Here is a 22,532-nt window from a genome sequence, read left to right on the forward strand (position 1 = left end):
AATATCAGGAACCAGACTGAAACATATATGAAGTAATGAAAGAATATCGATGGTCGCATCGTCAGATATGGCACAAGAACCAGATTTTTTACACCTTCAATTCTTGACCCATTAAGGCTTATGCTCTCTAGACTTGTTCAAACATTGGGCTAGGCTTTAAAAAGGTTGGTGGGAAATGCAGCGCTCGAGCCCACTCAAAGCTCGATGCCATATGCTGAATTTTGAATCCAACACACACTCGTTAAGAGCCATTTTTATCGATCAAGGCCAAGTAATTTTCAAACTTTAATTCTCAAATGCAAAAATGGAAGAAAGAGGCCACCCGTTGTTTTAGTGCTCGCCGGATAATGAAGCATTATCCCACCCAAAGTTGTTTTCGAGCTAGGCCTAGGCGGGCTAATGCTCTCCATGTCCATCAACCCATGGATAGACCGAGTCATAGCCAATGCTAAAATCATCATGGGTAATAAGTTATATACTGGACATCAGTGATGGATCCATGGGTTCATTTATTTCGACTAAAATAATAGAGGACCACTAGATTTATTTGGCTAAAACCTATAATGGACTGCTTGGTTACTTGAGGAACGGGCCCTTGGTCTTTTTTGCCACCGGAGAGCTCAATTAACAGTGCAATGACACATTTTTCATGTAGTTAATTATTCCTTATATACATTTCTTAATTTTGAACAAAACAACACCAACGATTCAGTTATTTTAATTCCCATCTTTCCTAATAGGATTTTTTTAATAGAACTTAAGGTCCTCTTGATCATGTATTGGCGCATGTGGTGCTGATGTGTGCCAAGCTAGCTCTTTTTTAGTGAGATACAAAATATGTGGTGCTTTGTGAGAAGCTATGCGCTAATTAAAACATGTATGGTGTATTGTGAAAGGAGCCCTAATAAGTAATAACTGGCGCAATAGTACAACATACGCCAAAATGGCCTCCAAACATCAAAGCCAAAATTCTGCCTTTTGGCAAACAAATAAAGTCAGGTTGCTGTCGACAAGCAGCCACTTTTACTGGACAGTGCAAGGGCACTGATGGACATTTTCCATATGGAGCACTAGCATGTTTCTCGTGTGGATGCCTCCTAGGTTGGTAGCACACCTTCAGTTTCCACCTCTAGTTTAAAGGGGTGACAGACTTTAAACTAGCTAGCTTTTATTTGTGCTTAGAGAGTCGCCCATGATAGACTACACATTGGATTTTCCGTCGTGTACTGATGCTGAACTGAAGATGCTGCTGCCTGCGTCCTGCTGCTGCTGTCTCTCTCGGTCAGCTCCTGGCCTCCTAGATAGTCGTCCCAGCCCCAGCTGCAGGTTAGCAAGCTGCTGCTGGTTTCCTACCAGCTTGACTCCACTCCACTCACTCACTAATCTCTCAAGTGTTTTGACTATTGCAGCAGAGGTATCATGGATCATCCTTTGCCGCCTGTATGTGTACGTTGCTTTCCATCGGCGCACGGCAGCGCAGTGGTGTCAGTCCAGCGGACAAAATATATATGTATGGTGTGGGAATTAACGCGTATGAATTGAAGACGACGACGAGACTTTGACAGGTCATGCATGCATATAGTCTATAGACATCCCAGTTGTAAAGTCTGGCGAAATCCGGTAGGGTAGGCAAGGCTCCTCTCTATCTGAAGATCTGAAATCCAGTGGCGTCGTACATGCTGCAAGTCAACCATGTCTGCTTATGGCTGCTGCTGGATGATCTCGATCGAACTGGAAGCATGGCTGTGTCTATCTACTTTACTAATTAGCCAGCAAGCTATACACTACTACAAAATAATTTTGAGACAACCTCTTTAATTTACAAAGGCAACCTAAAAGTGTTCCAATCGCGGAATATCAAGCAATTTTAAACGTGCTCAGCCCATTTATAGAGATAGCCCAATAAAATATACTACCACAAAAAAGATTGTAGGAGACAGACAACCGAAAATCAATCAATATCGAATTTCAAACACGCTCTGCTCATTTATAGAGATAGCCCAATAAAATATACTATCACAAAAAAGATTGTAGGAGACAAACATCTGAAAAGCAATTAACATCCAATCTCTTAAGAGATACCCACTCCGTCCCTAAAAAAAAGTCATTCTCGCTTCCCAAAAAGTCAACAACTTTTATCTTTGATCAAATATATTTAACAAAATATTAATATTTATGGTATATAATTAGTATCATTAGGTAGATCGTTGAATATACTTTCATAATAAATTTATTTAGAGATATAAATGTTGCACACATTTTCTATAAATCTAGTCAGTTGAGAAAGTTTGACCAGCATGATTCCTATAGTGACTCTTTTTTAGGGACAGAGGGAGTATAACCTATTTTTAGAGACAGACCTCTTAAAGGCCCACCTCTAAAATAGGCCTAGATCCACTAACGCTCGTCTCCACCATGGCGCGACCTCTCCCAATGCTAGCACTCCGATCCTATATTCTCTCCCAATGTCATGGCAGCCATGGTGGTGCGTTCCCACTGCAGCCTGCAAGAGGCGGGTCTGTTGGAACCTCGGTCCTCCAATGAAATCCCCAACCTCGGTCCATTTCATCAATCCTCGACCATACCCCAGATCCAAACTCATCGATGGGGAAGGAGGGCATAGTGGATCTGGCATGTAAGTCGATGACAACCTCCCTGCGACTCTAGAAGCGCCTGCCCAATCATGATAGCATCCAAATCCAGTGAGTTGGTCCCTCATCTCCCCCCCCCCCCCCCCCCCCTCTTCCTCTCTATTAGCAATCAGTTCTATGTAAGTCTTGACTGCTTCCCCATGCATGTGCAGCTAACTCAGTGTTAGTTTCTTATGTAGTTAGATCGGTCGTGGCTAACATCCTATGTTTATAGGCCTTGTCATCCTATAAATGTACACCAAACTCATCAATAAAGTCTTGTTGTGTCAATAGTTCCTACATTTGCCATCATAATACCAATATAGGTTCTGATATCCACCTACACCTCCGCTGCCCTCCTTCTCTCAGCCTCCATGAGATGTTCGCATTTCCAATTCAGTGGCAGGTGATGGCAAGGAAGGAGGAAAGGAAAGCGGTCGAGGAGTTGATCCTGGAGCTAAAGAACGGCCTAACAAGATGGTGAGATGCACATGAAGAAGGCGGTTCATACATGTAGCCAATTCATCATGTTTCCAACACTTATCTATGATGAATTATGCTAAATTGTCATTAAGTTTCATATGTGACGCGACAAACATGACGGCAAATATTTCATCATAACTTCATCACAGATGATTTTCAATGATAATATTGGCATTTACTATGACAAAAATGATTCATTATAAATATAGATTTTCTAGTAGTTTCTTGGGCTCCAGAGGAAGTTGTAATACGCAGATTGATTGTTATTTCAAGACTATAAAGCAGGGTAGTTATTTTCTGGTAGTGGAGGTTAGAAGGGATAATAGTCTTAGTCCCCTTCATGAACTTGATGTGTAAGCTGGTATCCCTAGGAAACCTATTTTAAAGCTTTCTACAAAAGTTGGCCAAGGCCTCTGGTCTAAAAAAAAGGCTTTTCATCACCCGGCCTATATGTGAAAGATTTAATGTGGTAATGATAGCTATCTTTTAAGAAAAACCTTCATATCAATTTTATGGATAATCAAAATAAGTTGCATCGCCATCTATCTTACTATAGTAAAATAAGTTACTATAGCTAGATTTTGTTTTTTCATGTAAAAAATAATTGGGTCAGCGATCCTTAGAATCTAAGAGTCGCTGACCCAGTTATAATTATTTTTTTTATATGAAAAAAACAAAATCTAGCTATTAACTTTTACATGTGCCACTTCATTTGCTTCTGTTTTAAAGGGGGTGAAGTCCTCAAACTCTTCCAATCTTCAATTTATATTAATCAATTTGATCGACCAGCTTTAGTTTTTAATCTTTTTTTAGTGGTTTGATGAGTGGATCGACTCCCTTCATTTTCTAACCGTGTCATGGAGATCACATGTTGTGGCAGAACCGCCCAAAATAGCATACTTACAGAGGCGCTCACCTTCCACCAGACACTAAAGACCCCGAAAGCAAGCTACATCGAGTGGTGTCCGTCGGGCACACCCCGAGGGAGAACCCGAAAGATCCACATTTTTCCCGAGGATCCAATAATGAGAACGAGTTACAACACAAGTACATTTCATACATTAGAGTTTCTTAAAAAGTATATTATTACAATACAAAATACCAGAGTTCGGAATGATAAACAGTGGAATTTAAAAATAACATCTAGCGGTAGGGGCGAGGAATCCGTCTGAGCCCACTAAAAGGATCCTCCACACAAGGCACTCTTCATGCATCACCTACAATAGGGGTAAATAAACCCTGAGTACACAATGTACTCGCAAGACTTATCCGACTAGTGGGAATACTTTCCCGACTCCAAGGGATATGATAGACTTTATGGTTTACTGGTTTTCTTTAGCAGAAAGCAATACTAACAGTGAGTTCTTATTGATGCATTATTATTATTAGTCGTATTAAGTTTTCCTCTAGTCAATCTATATAAGCACCTGTTCTATTTTCAAGCAAGGGTTGAGCAATCAGTTCGGTTTCTTCTCCTTTTTCCACTTTTAGTTCTTACTACGGTGCTAAACCATAGACAAGCCGTACCGGATAGCCTGGCGATTCGTGAATCAATGTGCCCAGCTGGGACCTCCACCACCTCTCTCCTATCCCGGGTGTCCAGGTCCTCGTCCAAACTTGGACTCCAAGCCCCCACCCCTGAGTCCCGGACTCAGTGTGGTGCAAGGACCTCCACCACCTCCTCTTCCCATCAGTCGGTCCGGAAAGAGCCGGATCCGCGACAAGAGAGCATCAAGCCTTCCCTGCGCCCATACCCAAGTATGCGCTCGGGACAATAATCTGTGACTTGTCTAGAGTCATATGCAACGACCGGTCCTTAATCGACACAGACAGGGAAAAAGTGTAACTGGGCTATGCCCTGTTGGCCGCAGGGCACAACCCCTCACACCCACCAGTACCAAATCCATATCCCTGCCTGGTCACTATTTACCTTTCCATTATTTCATCATGATATCATAGTTTAATCACCTATTTGCGAGTAACGGCAGGTTACTCACGCTACTGATATCCTGAGCATAGCAACTACTCGACCTGTACTAGTATGACTCATGGGTAGATATGTTTATGTATATAGTTTCCATAAAATGCCTGTAACGTAAATACATATCATATATATATTCAGTGACCATTTAAAAATAGGGGTTATGCACCGGGACTTGCCTTGGGCAGGCGCTGGGTCAGCAGGGTCAGCACCAACAGGCTCCTGGGCTTTCTCCTGTGCGAAGATCTCCTCCTCGTACTCCTCGATCACCTCGCCGTACTCTAGCTCGCCGACGGGCACGAAATCTACCCGTTCGTGATCTACATGAAATGATGATGCAATGTTTAATAATATAACAACCAGCTCTTAAAATAGAAGTACGTCGATTAAACTACTAAGCTAGTGCTATCGACCACGGTGCTAATTTATCTATTGCTTCGACAACAAGTATCAAGTAAGGCATTCATCGTTATTCCAGCAACTATCGGTATTTTCACTCCTAACGCCGATTTACGCTATATACCAATAAACAAGGGTAATAGCTACTTTATTCAACGACACCTTTTAATGCTACAAAATTTACAACGAGCACCTAATATCCTCGGGAACCTACTGTAAAGTTTTCAAAGCTAAAACTATTACCAATTTGCCACAAGAATTCCTATAAATATTAATCTATATAATACTAAGCTTCCCAATTAGAATTTATGAGTCTATGACGGCAACAGATAACTATGAACTAACTACACTAACAGATAGACGGTATTTTTGTGAATCTAACAAACTTGGTTTCACCATTTTTGGACAACTACACAATTTACTATGATTTATTGAAGTTCACTTCATCACTAAAACAAATAAACTTTTCTTATTTACTGGAAATGATGAAAACCGAATCTGACTTCGCGGCCCAACACGCGCCCGTTCGGCCCAGCACGCCTTCCCGCCCACGCGCGTCAGCAGGCCATCGTGCGGCCCACGTGGAGGCGCGGCCCAGCCGACCAACGGCCCGCGACGGGGGAAGGCCCACGCGCGACGGCAAATATGCACGGACACCCCTGATTGACTCGGTATCCCCAGCGAACTCTACGACACTATTTACCCAGTCTAGGCTTTTGCAAATACGCCCTCCGAACTACCTGTCTTCCCCCCCCCCCCCGGCGATACCCCTGGGCCACCCGCGCGCACCGGCGCGGCGGGGCTGGCACCGGTGACCCACGCCGGCCACCCCAGGCTATCCCTGCCCCAATAACCGAGCCGATACTTACCTAGTAACGAATGCGAAGCGATTGGCGGAGGAAGCGCAATCCGGGACGTAGCGGGGAGGTCGGACCACGACGGTGGTTAACCTGTAGGCACGGCGGTGCCGTTCTGGTGAACGTTAGCAAGGCCGAGGCAAACCAAGTATTGATTGAGCACCAGCGACTCACCATGGAACTGAACGACGCGGTGACTCGACCGGAGATGGCTCGAACCGCGCTGGCCATGTGCGCGCGATGAGGAGCGGCGGTGCACGGCGATGGCATGCTGTGCCAGGGGCTGCTCTTATGGCGGGAGGGCTTAGGATGTGGCGAGCACGGTGACACCCGACAGGAGGAGAGGCTATTAGCGCGAGGGATTGGACCGAGATGCCTTGGTTGCTGGGTTAGCCGACGGCGTAGGTCACCATGGTCTTATGGACTCGGCGAGCGGCGATTCCAAATTGGAGCACAGTACTGATCTACAGGCGGCGATGTGGGGTCGGTAGGGCTGCAGGATACCTAACGGAGTCAAACACGTGCTCAATTAGCAACGAAACACTGCTGCCGTGGCGAATTTGAAAGAAATGCCTCGGCAGCCATGGAGACAGCGGAGGCAGGTGAAATGTCCTAATATGGCTAGAGGGGGGTGAATAGCCTATTTAAAAATCTACACATCAACTAGAGCAATTTGATTAGTATGACAAATAGCGTAATGCAAACTTGCTCTAGCTCTATAAGGGTTGCAAGCCACCTATCCAACAATTCTAGTTGCAATGATTACTTAGACACACAACTTCCAAAGTAATTACTCACTAAGAGCTCTCAATCTTGCTACTCTAAAGAGCTCAACTAGATGAATGTAAATAATAAAGCAAGCTCTCAATTCTAATTACACTAAAGAGCTTGTATCAACTAGTTTGCAAGAATATAAATAAGTGAGTAGGGTGATTATACCGACGTGTAGGGGATGAACCAATCACAAGAAGAATATATAGCCAATCACCGGGAGAATGCCAAAGATAAGAGACAATTGATTTTCTCCTGAGGTTCACGTGCTTGCCAACACGCTACGTCCCCATTGTGTCGACCAACACTTGGTGGTTCGGCGGCTAAGAGGTGTTTCACAAACCTCGTCCACACGATAGGACATCGCAAGAACCGACCCACAAGTGAGGTAACTCAATGACACGAACAATTTACTAGAGTTACCTTTCGGCGCTCCGCCAGGGAAGGTACAACTCCCCTCACAATCACCGGAGACGGCCACGAACAATCACCAACTCATGCCGATCCTCCACCGCTGCACCGAGCCGTCTAGGTGGTGGCAACCACCAAGAGTAACAAGCGAAATCCGCAGTGCAACACGAATACCAAGTGCCTCTAGATGCAATCACTCACGCAATGCACTTGGATTCTCTCCCAATCTCACAAAGATGATGAATCAATGATGGAGATGAGTGGGAGGACTTTGGCTAAGCTCACAAGATTGCTATTTCAATGAAAATGTGTAAGAGAGCTCCCTTGAGCCGACCATGGGGCTATAAATAGATCCCCAATCAAATAGAGCCGTTATACCCCTTCACTAGGCAAAACGCGCTCTAACCGGACGCTCCGGTCATACAGACCGGACCCTGGACTCAGCGTCCGGTCCACTGATTCATGCCACATGTCACTAGCTTCAAACGCTACTCGTCAGATTTCAACGGCTACGTAGTTGACCGGATGCTCCGGCTAAACTGACCGGACGCAGAATCCTCAGTGTCCGGTCGTTTCCAGTAAGCTCCCCGAGGCGTATTTCTTCGACCGGACGCGTTCGGTCCACCTTGACCGGACACAGACTAGCGTCCAGTGCAATACCCTCGATACTTTGCAGACCCGTCAGTTTGACCGGACGCACGCTGCCAGGGTCCGGTGCTTTCAGACCCAGCGTTAAGTCAGTTGACCGACGCCAGCGTCTTCGCGATCAACTCGTTTTCACTTCTAACTTCTTCACCCTTGCTCCAATGTGCCAACCACAAGATTTGCATCCGGCGCAATAGAAAATAGGCATTCCATTTTCCCGAAAGCGCCGAATCCCGCCGAGCTTGCAAACCAAGTGTTAGCATATTTTCACAAACATTTTCAAGGGTGTTAGCACTCCACTAGATTCTAAATGCATATGCAATGAGTTAGAGCATCTAGTGGCACTTTGATAACCGCATTCTGATACGAGTTTGACCATCACCATGCCATCACCATTGTCATGATCTTCGCCATTGCTTTATCACTTGGAGTAGTGCTATCTATCTCATAATCATCTTGATAAACTAGGTTAGCACTTAGGGTTTCATCAATTAACCAAAACCAAACTAGAGCTTTCAGCAGGGGGGTCCTGTCATGGCTTGGCTTGGTCCGTCTGCGGCGTCAACGCAACGAGCCAACACACCACTAAGGGAACAGCGGGACAGGCGGTGCGTGCCCTAGACGGTTGTCTGCACGGCCACTGCGGTAAGGCAACGAGCACGGTATGGCGCCACCATGGCGGGCAGCGCCAGACAAATGCCGTAGTGTGATGTGACGCGGAGGGGATGGCGGGGCAGGCGGACATCCTTCGAGTGAGCAGCCAAGGGAAGTCAGCGATCAGTACCGTGTGTGGCCGCTGGTGACGTGAACGCTGGACCCGGTGCGCCAACGGCCAAAGCGAGGTAGGACAAGGCTTGGCGGAGCTTGGTCGGTGGGCCCGGGCGCAGCGCAGTAGCCGGCGAGGTGACCCGCGCGCTAGCGAGACAGCAAGCAGCCAAGGCAGTAGCGCAGGGTCAGCGCGCGTCGCCGTTACGGCGGCAAGAAGACGTGGTCTATGCCTCGGCACGCAGGGCGAGTCAGCAGCGACGGCAGGACGGGCAGTGGTAGTGGTCGAGCAGCAGCGGCGGGCGTGGCCGGCAGCGAAGGTAGACGGTCATGACCCGAAGCGCATGACCGGGCGAGTGCGCACACGCGCAGGCGCGGTAGCGGGACGCGACCGGCGCGACAGGGGGCGAGGCTCGCGCGGCAGTGGGCATGGCCGGCGCGACAGGAGCGCTAGCAAGCCAACAGCGGTGGTGACCGCGCCCCGGACCAAATCACATGCCGTGCACGCTTTCTAAAGCGGCCAGAAAACTCGTACTCAAAGCTCCGAACGCCAAACTAATTGCTCGACGCGCAAGAGGGTACATCCAACTATCTACCGTAGTCGAGACATCGCGCTGCCTCCTAAACCAATCGCTCCACACAGCTTGCCAAAAGTGGCTTCGTCGATCACTTCCGAAACTTACGCGAACGACGTCGAAACGAACGACTCCGCGTCGAAATCCAATTCCAACCTACGGGATGTACTAACTAGCTACCCATGCCCTCGACCTCATATATTTCATCGCCGTTCGCAACAACGCTCTATAGCATTTTTATTTCGACAACCATTCGATTGGAATACTAAACAGTATTATATGAAACGTAACCTTTGTCTCATGTTTCGTATGAATGTTTCAAGTGCCGAACATCGACTTATACTTCGTGTTATACACATATGCACATAATTATGATGCTCATGAAAGGATTAGCAGGAATAATACAATGTAACACAGCGGGTGTTACACATGCAGTGCAACGCAAAGTTGATGAGCTGCTCATATGCTTGTTCAAAGTTATCGTACAAGCACCTTTTATGCCGATGCATGTGCCTGCTAAACGTAACCAAAAGGTGCTACCTATCCGTGTCATTACACGTAGACTCATATACCATCACTGAAGACAAGCTAGCTAGCCACTGCTGTTGGAGGCCAGCGCGATGATGTCGAGCGCGACGGAGCAGAGCTGCCTGAGCGTCTCCTCCCTCGCCGCCAGCTCCGGCGGGTACTGTGCGGACCTTAGCCGCCGGAACAGCGCCTTGCACACCTGCGGGTACTCGGCGGCGGCGCTCACGTGCACAGACGCGAAGTCATAGTCCTGCTGCGCGATGGAGTCGCCGGCGGCGGCCAGCGCGTCCCGGGCCTTGCCGTACTTGGCGGCACACGTGCGGAGCAGCGCCGTGGCGGCGGTGGCCGGGGCCGCCTGCGCGTTGGACGACGACGTGGCGGTGCCGTTGGCGAGCGCCGCGGCCGTGGCGGCGCCGCCCGAGGCGTTGGCGGCCGCCGCGGACACGGCGATGGTGGAGAGCCCGCGGACGTCCGCCGTGGCGCTGGACGGGTCGGCGCCCAGCGCGGACACGCACAGGTCGTAGTAGGCCGTGGAGTTGCAGGTGCTGCGTACTAGCTCCGCCGTGGTTGGTTGAGGAGGTGACGAGTGCTTGGGGGTGCCGTGGCCGGCGTGGCCGTGGTGCTGCACGGCCGTCGGGCCGGAGCGAGAGCCAAGGGCGCTGAAAGGGAGCAGGGCCAACAGGATAAGCACCACCACTGCCATGTTATGACGATGATGATGATGAGCTTGATCTTTTCTAGTTTGCGTGTGAGAAGACTCTGATGATGACTACTGATCGATGAGGTTGTATTATATATATGGGAAGCTTCTGTATGTGTGTTTTTCAATTCTCTTTGGTATGGCTAGTGTCGATTGGATGAGATGAAGAGATGATGATGAGTTGTGTTGGAGAGCAGGGAGGGAGGGTTTTTATAGGAGGTGAGGATCGTTGGCTGTCAATGTTGACTCCAACAATGCAATGCAAGTGGAGTGGAGGAGTCCACCATGACCACCATGCCGTGTACACTTTCTTCACTCCCTTAGTGCCCAACCAGCTACTATACTGGCTTTTTATATTATTAGACAAAATCTTAGTTAGGATATGATATAGTATATAGGTTCTCTCTACTCATTATATATACTGTTTCCCGGCCTACACCTCTGCCAATGGAAATGGAAATGGAAATGCTTACTATATATTCATGAATTATTAATAATACTATGACTATACGTGTGTGTGTGTGTGTGTGTGTGTGTGTGTGTGTGTATATATATATATATATATATATATATATATATATATATATGGAGATGCATGGCCCGGGACTTATTTCAATTCAGAAGGCAAGCAACAAATTGAAAATTAAAGTGGTATATATACAGTGATGGATATATAGAAAGAAGTATATTACTAGTATATGATAAGTACTCCATATATATATATATATATATATATATATATATATATATATATATATATATATATATACCATGTCGAGGTTTCACGCTTGCAGAGATTATATATAATTGCAATGCACACCACTAAGAAAATAAATGAAATGAAAAGACAGCCGTACCTTTTGGCAAACAAGGTCAAGTTGCTCTCAGCAAGCATTAGGCATCATCTATCCACTGTTACTTGACAATGTCAGGGCACTTCAATTTGTTCTCACACACGTAAGTATGCTACTACTCCATAGTTTTTTTCTTTCTTTCTTTCTTTCTTCCGGATCATTATTGCTAATACACTACAAATCCGTGTTTCTCGTGTGGATGTGCCGCCTAAGTTAATCAACAATGATAGTATAGTATAAGCTAGCGCTTAGTAGCACGTTCAATATAATTACCTCTCCACTTAAGCTGAATTAGCACTAGTGCTTAGTCCATGATAGCCTATTTATTTGCGTGTCCCCTAGCCAATCAACTACAGTAGAGATGCACAAATCCAAGACGAAGCCCTGTTCGCTTGAACTTATCAGCCGACTTATCAGTTAGAATGTATAATATTTTTCTCTCATAACAAAACAACTTTAGGCTCAGTTCGTGTGCCCTTAAACCCGGCTTGATCCACTTCTTTTTTCATCCGGAACAGTGTTTTCCTCTCATAAATTCCTCCAAAATTCCTCTAAACCATCCAAATTCCTCAAGAACCATACCATCCGAACGGGGCCACTAGCCAGCTTATCAACCGGCTTATGTATCAGCCGAACAGAGCCGAAGATGTTACGCGTCGTGCGAGCTGTTGCCCCCTGGTATTTGGGGGAAAATTGATCGATTGAGATCTTCATCGAGACGTATCCATATGCAAGCACCAAACTCATGTACTTCCTGTATGGTTTTCTAGCTAATCGGTTAGAAATAAAAAAAAAAACTATCACTCTCTGTCCTAAATTATAGATCGTTTGGACTTTTGTAGGTATATGATTTTTGCAATATATCCAGATATACGGTATGTCTAGATACATAATAAAAATTGTGTATCTAGAAATGTTAAAAACAATCTATCAATTGGAATGGATATAGTATATTACATGAATTCAAAAGGACCATGACTCTCTCACTGCTGGACCGTAACCACGGCTACCCACAAGATCGAACTGTCACTGCTGGATTTCTTCCGGTCTTTGTTAGCTTGACCGAGCACGCATCACCATGTACATACGCCCAAGAGAGCCGCTGACACTACTGGTTTCCTACCTGCTTTCACTATTGGTCGGTCAATGCTCATCGACTCATCACTGATTTCATAAATATCGTGTGTAGGTATGTAGGAGTAGTACTTTGACTATTGCATGCATATGCTTGACACTAGGAGGAAGAGATCTCCGTTGCTTTTGCATCGGACTTTATTTAGCTTTTGGATGGGTCATGCATGCCGCAGTGTTGTAGTGGCAGTGGAGCGGACAAACGAATAGTATATATATGGTGTATGTAGTGCAAATGAAACGCGTATGACGACGACGAGACATAGATGCGCATCCTCCTCCCTCTGTCCAAGAAAACACGAAAGTATAGGTTGCGTATCAGAAAAAGTACTTCCTATTTAACCAAGTTTTTAAGTGAATAGTATTCATATTTATAACTTCAAATCAATTTATTATGAAAATACATTTCTTAATTAATCTAATGATATTTATTTAATAGTATAAATATTGATACTTTTTATCTATAATTAGTTAAACTTAAGATACTAAAACATGACACTGTTCTAGAATCGCATGTTTTCTAAATCCGGTAGGGTTCCTCTCAAACATAATCTAAATCTATCCGACAGTGGCAGTGCAACTCTGAACAAACGAAATCTCTCGAAATCCGTAGCTGCTTCTGCACACCTATACTCGATCGATCTTTGTGACAAAGCATGTATGTACGCACCCTTATCTTTTATGATGATGATAATCTAGAAACATAGGATCAATTGTACAATTTTCTTTTTAATCGTCGATAGATTACACCACATAAAACCTAACTAACTAATTAAATTTAAAATGTATATAATTTCCTTATTAATTAGCTAGCAAATAGTTATATCATGTCTAACCTGTTCAAGGATTTGGTAAAACCGAAAAAACCCGCCTGAGACCAACCAAAGCACGGCATCGGCTCAACTGTTTTAGTCAAGGCCTTATTTGGATGTTGTCGGATTCACCTCAATCCACATGTGTTGGGGTGTACTGGGGTGGAATTTAGTTCAAGTTCCACTCCATCCACCCCAACATATATGGATTGACGTGAATCCAATTACATTTAAAGAAGGTCTCACTTGGACATGTGGATTAATGTGAATCCAATTACATCCAAACAAGGCCTCACTTGGTTTGTTCTCCTTTATTTTTTTCGTTTGATAAATCTACATGATACATGACACCATTTGCTTCCTGCACTTTATTTTTCACCTGAAGATAGCACATGTAAATTTAATTAGACCCATAGCGCTATCTTTTTCAGGTGGTCTATATACGCATGCAGACAGCTAGGGAGAATATACATGTGTGTGTAGTGAGTGAGTGCACATATGTTTGCGTGTTGGCCACTCATATTTTTCCTCTCGGACTCAGCACCTTTTCTTGCCCTTTTTTGCTCTTTTCTACAGCATCTATCTATCTTAGTATCTTATCGCAGTAGATGGTGCGCCAATTATCTGCTGATTAGTGTGCAACTACATCATATATTTTTTTGTGTTTGTCGACAATAATAATATATGATTCATATATTATTTTTTTCAGATGATGTAGGAGTAGATTATAGTGCCTGTACTAGAAAACAGCGCGGCTTTGCCGCGCCTTATATAGAATTTGGGCCAGTGTTTGGCCACCTTCTGATGGAACATGCAAGCGTATTGTGCACTGGTTATTTAGGTTGAACCTTGTGATAGATATGCAGTTCGTATATGACTGTCAGATATAGATATATTTGTTAACATATTATGTATATAAAATAGTTTTACTCTGCCATAGATGATGTGGCCATCGACAGCCAGATGTTGCGTTCGTAGTGGTAAGAGTACATGCATATATGTATGTGAGCCTTGAATTATGTTTCGCAAAACATATTTGTATCCAAATAGTATCATATAATAGTATTATAAGTTGAGATTTGTAACGAATCTGTGCCAAAGCATATGTGTTTAGGAAAGAACATGCTGAGAGATAGACCTTTCTCTTCCATTCCATCTCCATGTGGCCTCCCTTTTAATTTACCTGTGCCTTCCTACTTTTCTTTCTCCTCCCAAACCTACCTACCAGCTTTACTATAAACTTTTACTGAGACAATTTTGGACCACCGAAAAGCCTATATTTCCATATGCAGATTTCGAATGCAATAGTGTCTCATCTGGTCGGGTTTACTTATCGGCAACGTATCAGGTGCAAACCAACCAACATGTGTAAATTTGGAAATTACCAATCAGGACCACTAAACCCCCTCACCCCATCCATTGGATCAGCACCTAGCGGTCCTGATTGGTAGTTTCTAAGTTTGCACTGGCTAGTTGGTTTGCACCTGATATGTTGCTTTACTTATCAGATGCTTTCACCAACACAACTTAAGATTAAGTGGGTAAGTTTGGAATTTATGTCGTACTTGAACCCTCTTGGTAGCTTCTAGTATCTTAGGTAGTTGCCCCCAACATAACAACATATAGTCAAGTGCACGGTTCTTGCCCATACTCATCTATACATTCAAGCTAAGTCAACACATATTTCAATACTGGAGTATGTCATTTGTTGGATGACGCTCCACATTTTTCTTGTACATATGGATATACACACAAAGATTGTGACAATGCAATAATAATCATGTTACACTGATACTCCCTCCTTCAGGCATTGTATGAAGTTAATCATTCCAATCATCGTCATTAAAAATAAACATTGTTACACACATTGAGTTTTGTTGCATAATTGAAAGTAATATGAGTATACTTGTATAGAAAATAGTCTCATATAGAATAGTATATTTTCTGTGTTATAAACATATTATCTAATAGATAAGTGCATCTAGAAGACAAAGTTGTGTTTGGGACACCACATGTGGATGTTTATAAAACATGTCTCAAAACATCAGTTAGTTGTGACTTGTAAGTAGAGGGACAAAGCGCAAAACTCATGTTTATTTTCCTTCCAAAACACACTTTACCTATAGTATGAACACTCAACATTCTGCTGAACTGAAGTACTACACATATGTTCAGTACTGTAGCTAATAACTCATATATATATATATATATATATATATATATATATATATATATATATATATTGGTATCAGAGCCTGGTTATTAAATTTTGAATTAAAGGGATTTAATTATATTGCCAAGTTTAAACAAGCCGCCAGTATAAAGATTAGTCAAATACTTTACTTATAATGGACAATTTAGACAGTCAGATTCAATATTATGAGAAAAAATTAAGTAAAATTCATGATGAATATAAAACCTCTATGATATGTCATTGGTCTGCCATAAGAGAAAAAGAATTATACTTCAGACGAGAAGTATGTAGACTTGATAATATCAAGAAAGATAGAGAACTAAATAATAAATATTTTATCACACCTGTTGTGATAAAGAAACAGGAGGATGAGTTAAAAACTAAAGACAAAGAGACTCATAAAGTTAAAGAAGTTGTGCAGACAAATAATATTGAATACATTACCAGTGAAGAAGAGCAATGAGAGATTAATAATAAGTTTTTATTAGAAAGTTATGAAGAAGAAAATAATGCTCAGAGTTACCAAGATTTTATAGACTCTTTAGATGCTGAAGAGTTACTCAATCTTGATAATGCAATGGAAGGGTTAGATATAATATCTGAAGATATTAATAGTTCAAAAGAAACAAAAATAGAATTAATGAATCAAGAAGACTGTGAACATGATTGGATAAAAGGTAGAGGTGATTATAATATAAAATGTGCTTTTTGTATATTCTACCCTAGTCAAGAAAATAGACTTACATGTATTAAATGTTTAAAGCAAGCATGTGCTTCATGTCTAAGAATTACTAACCAAAAATGGAGACAAGAAGTATAACTAGAATCAGATGATAAATTATTAGTAAGTAGAGTCAGAAATTTAGAGAATAGAATAAATAGCTTAGAAGCAGAATTAGAAGAGCTAAAGAGTAAAATAGAACTCAATGAAGCTAATAAGATAGAAGATAATCATAGAGGTCTTACTGAGTTAAAGGACCAAGCAATGATAAATAAAAATAATGATAAAGCGATACAATTAAAAGAAGCCATAATAAACTTTGGTAGCAAATATATAGTAAGATTACCATTTAAAAAATTATAGGAATAAGAATACCTGTAAAAGTAAAATTGACGCCTAATATCTCTTATAAAATATTAGCACTAGTAGACACCGGTTGTACAAAAAATATTATACATGATAAATATTTTGTAAAGTGTCCAGAAATAGTTCATATAATAGATCAAGATAAAGCAGAAATATCTACTGATATGTCTGGAATAAAAAAGGTTCATAATCAACTAGCTTATGATGTTGAAGTACAAATAAATAACACAAAATATATAATAGATGAAATTACAATAAGAGATCTATCTATGATACATGATGATATGATATTAAGATTAAGATTTCTACAGTTCTCTTTACAAACAACAATCATACATGAGCAAGGAATAACATTTATCCCTTATCAAGACAATGTTCCATATATAACAGAAGTGCGAAAGACTATAAATTCTAATCCAGGAAAGACCAATTTAGAACTCCAAGGATTTGATGAAATTGTCCCTGATAATTATACAGATGAAGAGCTAGGTGAATTTATAGAAGAGTTTCATATAGCAAACTCATGCTTAGAATGTATCAGTTTGCAATCATTAGCACCAAATTGGTATAGAGATATAAAATCTAAAAAGGATATAGATAAAATTGTAACAAGATTAGAAGATATTCAGATAATAGGAGAAATACCAATGAAGCATTGGGACAAGAATGATATATTATGTAAAATTAACATAATAAATCATGACTACATAATTAAGACAAGTCCTATAGAAGCAACACCTAAAGATATAGAAGAATTTAAGATGCATATTGAAGAATTACTAAAACTACCGTGGCCGCCAGGGGTCGAACCGTGGACCTCCGGTCTCAGGCCGCGGAGCCTTGACCAATCGAGCTACGATGGATTGCTATACAGGTATCACCCTCTGCTGTATTTAATAAGGGCAAGACAGAAAAATCCCTAATTAATTACCCCTTAGTAATCGTACTCATGTCCTAAATGTCCTCTATTTGTGATACGGAGGGAGTATATATATATATATATGGAGATGCATGGCCCGGGACTTATTTCAATTCAGAAGGCAAGCAACAAATTGAAAATTAAAGTGGTATATATACAGTGATGGATATATAGAAAGAAGTATATTACTAGTATATGATAAGTACTCCATATATATATACCATGTCGAGGTTTCACGCTTGCAGAGATTATATATAATTGCAATGCACACCACTAAGAAAATAAATGAAATGAAAAGACAACCGTACCTTTTGGCATGCAAGGTCAAGTTGCTCTCAACAAGCATTAGGCATCATCTATCCGTCCACTGTTACTTGACAATGTCAGGGCACTTTAATTTGTTCTCACGCACGTACAGTGTGCTACTACTCCATAGTTTTTTCTTTCTTTCTTCCAGATCATTATTGCTAATACACTACACGTCCGTGTTTCTCGTGTGGATGTGCCGCCTAAGTTAATCAACAATGATAGTATAGTATAAGCTAGCGCTTAGTAGCACGTTCAATATAATTACCTCTCCACTTAAGCTGAATTAGCACTAGTGCTTAGTCCATGATAGCCTATTTATTTGCGTGTCCCCTAGCCAATCAACTACAGTAGAGATGCACAAATCCAAGACGAAGCCCCGTTCGCTTGAACTTATCAGCTAGAATCTACAATATTTTTCTCTCATAACAAAACAGTTTTAGGCACAGTTCGCGTGCCCTTAAACCCGGCTTGATCCACTTCTTTTTTTTATCTGAAATAGTGTTTTCCTCTCACAATTTCCTCCAGAATTCCTCTAAACCATCCAAATTCCTCAAGAACCATACCATCCGAACGCGGAGTCGGCTTATGTATCAGCCGAACAGAGCCGAAGATGTTACGCGTCGTGCGAGCTGTTGCCCCCTGGTATTTGGGGGGAAATCGATCGATTGAGATCTTCTTCATCAAGACGTATCCATATGCAAGCATCCAAACTCATGTACTTCCTGTATGGTTTTCTAGCTGATCGGTTAGAAAAAAAAACTACCACTCTCTGTCCTAAATTATAATTCGTTTGGACTTTTGTAGGTATATATGATTTTTGCAGTACATCTAGATATACGATATGTCATACATAATAAAAATTGTGTATCTAGAAATGTTAAAAACGATCTATCAATTGGAATGGATATAGTATATTACATGAATTCAAAAGGACCATGACTCTCTCACTGCTGGACCGTAACCACGGCTACCCACAAGATCGAACTGTCACTGCTGGATTTCTTCCGGTCTTTGTTAGCTTGACCGAGCACGCATCACCATGTACATACACACCCAAGAGAGCCGCTGACACTACTTGTTTCCTACCTGCTTCACTATTGGTCGGTCAATGCTCATCGACTCATCACTGATTTCATAAATATCGTGTGTAGGTATGTAGGAGTAGTACTTTGACTATTGCATGCATATGCTTGACACTAGGGGTGTGTTTAGTTACCTCAAAATCCAAACTTTGGCACTACGCAAAAAGAAAATTCTCCGTCACATTAAATTTACGGTACATGCATGGAGTATTAAATGTTGACGAAATCAAAAACTAATTGCACAGTTTGGTTGTACTTTGCGAGACGGACATTTTGAGCCTAATTAGTCAACGATTGGATAATTATTACCGAATACAAACGAAATGCTACAGTATATACGTACGCACCCTTACCTAATTAGTCAATGAAATCTCTCGAAATCCGTAGCTGCTTCTGCACACCTATACTCGATCGATCTTTGTGACAAAGCATGTATGTACGCACCCTTATCTTTTATGATGATGATAATCTAGAACATAGGATCAATTGTACAATTTTCTTTTTAATTGTCGATAGATTACACCACATAAAACCTAACTAACTAATTAAATTTAAAATGTATATAATTTCTTTATTAATTAGCTAGCAAATAGTTATATCATGCCTAACCTGTTCAAGCATTTGGTAAAACCGAAAAAACCGGCCTGAGACCGACCTAAGCACGGCATCGGCTCAACTGTTTTAGTCAAGGCCTTATTTAGATGTTGTCGGATTCACCTCAATCCACATGTGTTGGGGTGTACTAGAGTGGAATTTAGTTCAAGTTCCACTCCATCCACCCTAACATATATGGATTGACGTGAATCCGATTACATTTAAAGGTTTCACTTGGACATGTGGATTGATGTGAATCCAATTACATCCAAACAAGGCCTCACTTGGTTTGTTCTCCTTTATTTTTTTTTTGTTTGATAAATCTACATGATACGTGACACCATTTGCTTCCTGCACTTTATTTTTCACCTGAAGATAGCACATGTAAATTTAATTAGACCCATAGCGCTATCTTTTTCAGGTGGTCTATATACGCATGCAGACAGCTAGGGAGAATATACATGTGTGTAGTGAGTGAGTGCACATATATTTGCGTGTTGGCTCAGCACCTTTTCTTGCCCTTTTTTGCTCTTTTTTACAGCATCTATCTATCTTAGTATCTTATCGCAGTAGATGGTGCGCCCATTATCTGCTGATTAGTGTGCAACTACATCATATTTTTTTGTGTTTGTCGACAATAATAATATATGATTCATATATTATTTTTTTCAGACGATGTAGGAGTAGATTATAGTGCCGGTATACTTCCTACTTGGTGAAGCTATTACTCGTGTGTGCACCCATTACCTGGCTGGTTAAGCGTGGTTAGTGTGCATGCATCAGTTTTATTTGACGACAATTCCTTTTTCGTCTTTTTCAAACAGGATAAATTATACTATTATAGTGATGAAATGACGCCAGTGAAGCCCATTATCTACTTGATGATCGATGTCTAGCTACCAGGATGTATATATCCATCCATCCTCTAGCAGTCCACTTGTGTACTGGCCCGGAAAGTGCAGCACTAGTATATATATCTAGCAAAAATGTGATCTTATAGACAATATCTAGTGCCACTTTAATCTGTTTCATCACCTCAAATTAAAAAGAAGAAACCACAATGATTTTTCTCCCTTGATGGAACAAGAAATTTAATTGTAATCACGCGTCCGAATTACCTTATTATGATATGCTCAGCTTGAATTTAGGTGTCTTTCTTGTTGATCTAAATCTAGAATGCCGATGTTGAATGACAAGCTCCGGCTTGCTAATAAAACTGAAAAAGAAAAGAAAGTTCATATAATGCCAAACAATGAACTTAATCTTAGATTTTGTTTGGTTGAATCCACTCCAATCTCATCCACACAAGCCCTTAAAGAGATTCCGGGTCGTTCTGGAATAACCAGTTATATTAGGGAGCTGAGCTCCGGACTAGCAATTTCATGAGTGGTAAACCAAGTAACCAAAAAGTAGTGAAAGAGGAAAATCCTTCTAAATTGTTGACTCGATTTCAGCTCGCTATACACCCTTTTCTCAAGCAACTTTCTTTTGGTTAATTCAGTTATTCAAGAGACTTTCTTCTGTTTTTCATGTTCCTTGCTATCTGGAACCAAAATTTTCCATTCTATTTTTTTGTCTTCAGCTTCAATTCTTTCGGTTCAGTTTTTCAATTCGGTTAACGAAGCGACTAGCGCCCGGACGTCCGCGGCGTCCGTCCGGACGCTGCCCCCATGCCCACGCCCAACGCATGCCCAGACCCGTGCCCAATGCATGCCCCGCGCCACCCCCATCCCCACTCCGGATGCAGCGTCCGTCCGGATGGAGCTTCCCGCGCCTGCTCTCGACGCACGCAACACGGAGGCCTACGTCCCATCCCGCCTCATGCACCACGCCCGCGCCCATCCCGCTCCACATCCTAGCCGATCCCCCGCGGCATCCCGTCCCTGCCGCTCTCATGTCTGCGGCCTCGATTTTCGCCACAACAGTTGAACCACTTAGGGTTAGGCTTCCTCCACACTTACATCCACATCTACTTTTGCAACACTTAGATAAAACAACTGCAGCATACGTCTGAAACAGATGAAACATTTGTAACATACACTTGCAACATAATCATTTGAAGCATATGCAACATCCAGATAAAACAATAGTATGAAAACAGATGAAACACTTGAAGCATGCTATTGAAATATGCGTGTATAACCATAGCAACATATGCAACATACAGATCTACTTTTGCAACATACAGATCTACTTTTGCAACGTCCAGATAAAACACTTACAACATAAGTAAGTCTGAAACATACGCTTGAAACATGCTTATATAGCCATAGTAATATATACAAACACTTAAAATATACGTCTGAAACAACTGAAATATAGACCTGCAACATGTCTACCTAGTGGAAAACTACCATGGCACAGGTGTTTCCTTTCTACCGACGGCACGATGTGGATAGGGGCGCAGGCGCAGACCTCCTCTGCCTTTCCTTTCGTGAAGGGCGAAGTGGACGAGGGCATGGGCGGAGCGAGCAACGGCGCGCGGGCCAGTAAGGCGCGTGGGCGCGCGAACCCAGCGTCGCAGGCGGGGCGCGCAGAGCGGTCCGTCCGGCATTATCCTTTGGTTAATTTTGCCTAGGTACTTGCAGAACTTATCGATCCGTGTTTAACAGTATTGGGCCAGCCTACGAATCGCGTCCAATCTTGACGAAATCCACTCCACTGCCCGCCCAACCCACGCACATGCAGAAACTGGGCCGCAATTGAGCCTACTCAAAATTCGGCCCAGACCTCGCTGGCAGTGCTAGAAGAGCGCGGCGACGGAGTGAGAGGTGCGCGCGCAATCCCCCTCCGTTTTCCCGCCGC

The 22,532-nt window shown here is 42.5% G+C and overlaps 1 protein-coding gene and 1 long non-coding RNA gene across 2 annotated transcripts; one reads left to right on the top strand and one right to left on the bottom strand.

Annotated features, from left to right (window-relative positions):
• The first annotated feature begins 2,485 nt into the window (after positions 1–2,485).
• On the top strand, positions 2,486–3,333 carry LOC136472398 (uncharacterized). Its single transcript, XR_010762336.1, has 2 exons — positions 2,486–2,702; positions 3,031–3,333. It is a non-coding gene; the product is annotated as an uncharacterized lncRNA (long non-coding RNA).
• A 6,572-nt stretch (positions 3,334–9,905) lies between these two features.
• Positions 9,906–10,901, bottom strand: LOC136472399 (pectinesterase inhibitor 28-like). The gene has a single exon (XM_066470109.1). The coding sequence runs from the start codon at positions 10,746–10,748 to the stop codon at positions 10,110–10,112; it is 639 nt and encodes a 212-aa protein (XP_066326206.1). The 5' UTR covers positions 10,749–10,901; the 3' UTR covers positions 9,906–10,109.
• Positions 10,902–22,532: the final 11,631 nt, after the last annotated feature.

Source organism: Miscanthus floridulus, chromosome 8, assembly GCF_019320115.1.
Source record: "Miscanthus floridulus cultivar M001 chromosome 8, ASM1932011v1, whole genome shotgun sequence".
Lineage (NCBI taxonomy): Eukaryota > Viridiplantae > Streptophyta > Magnoliopsida > Poales > Poaceae > Miscanthus > Miscanthus floridulus.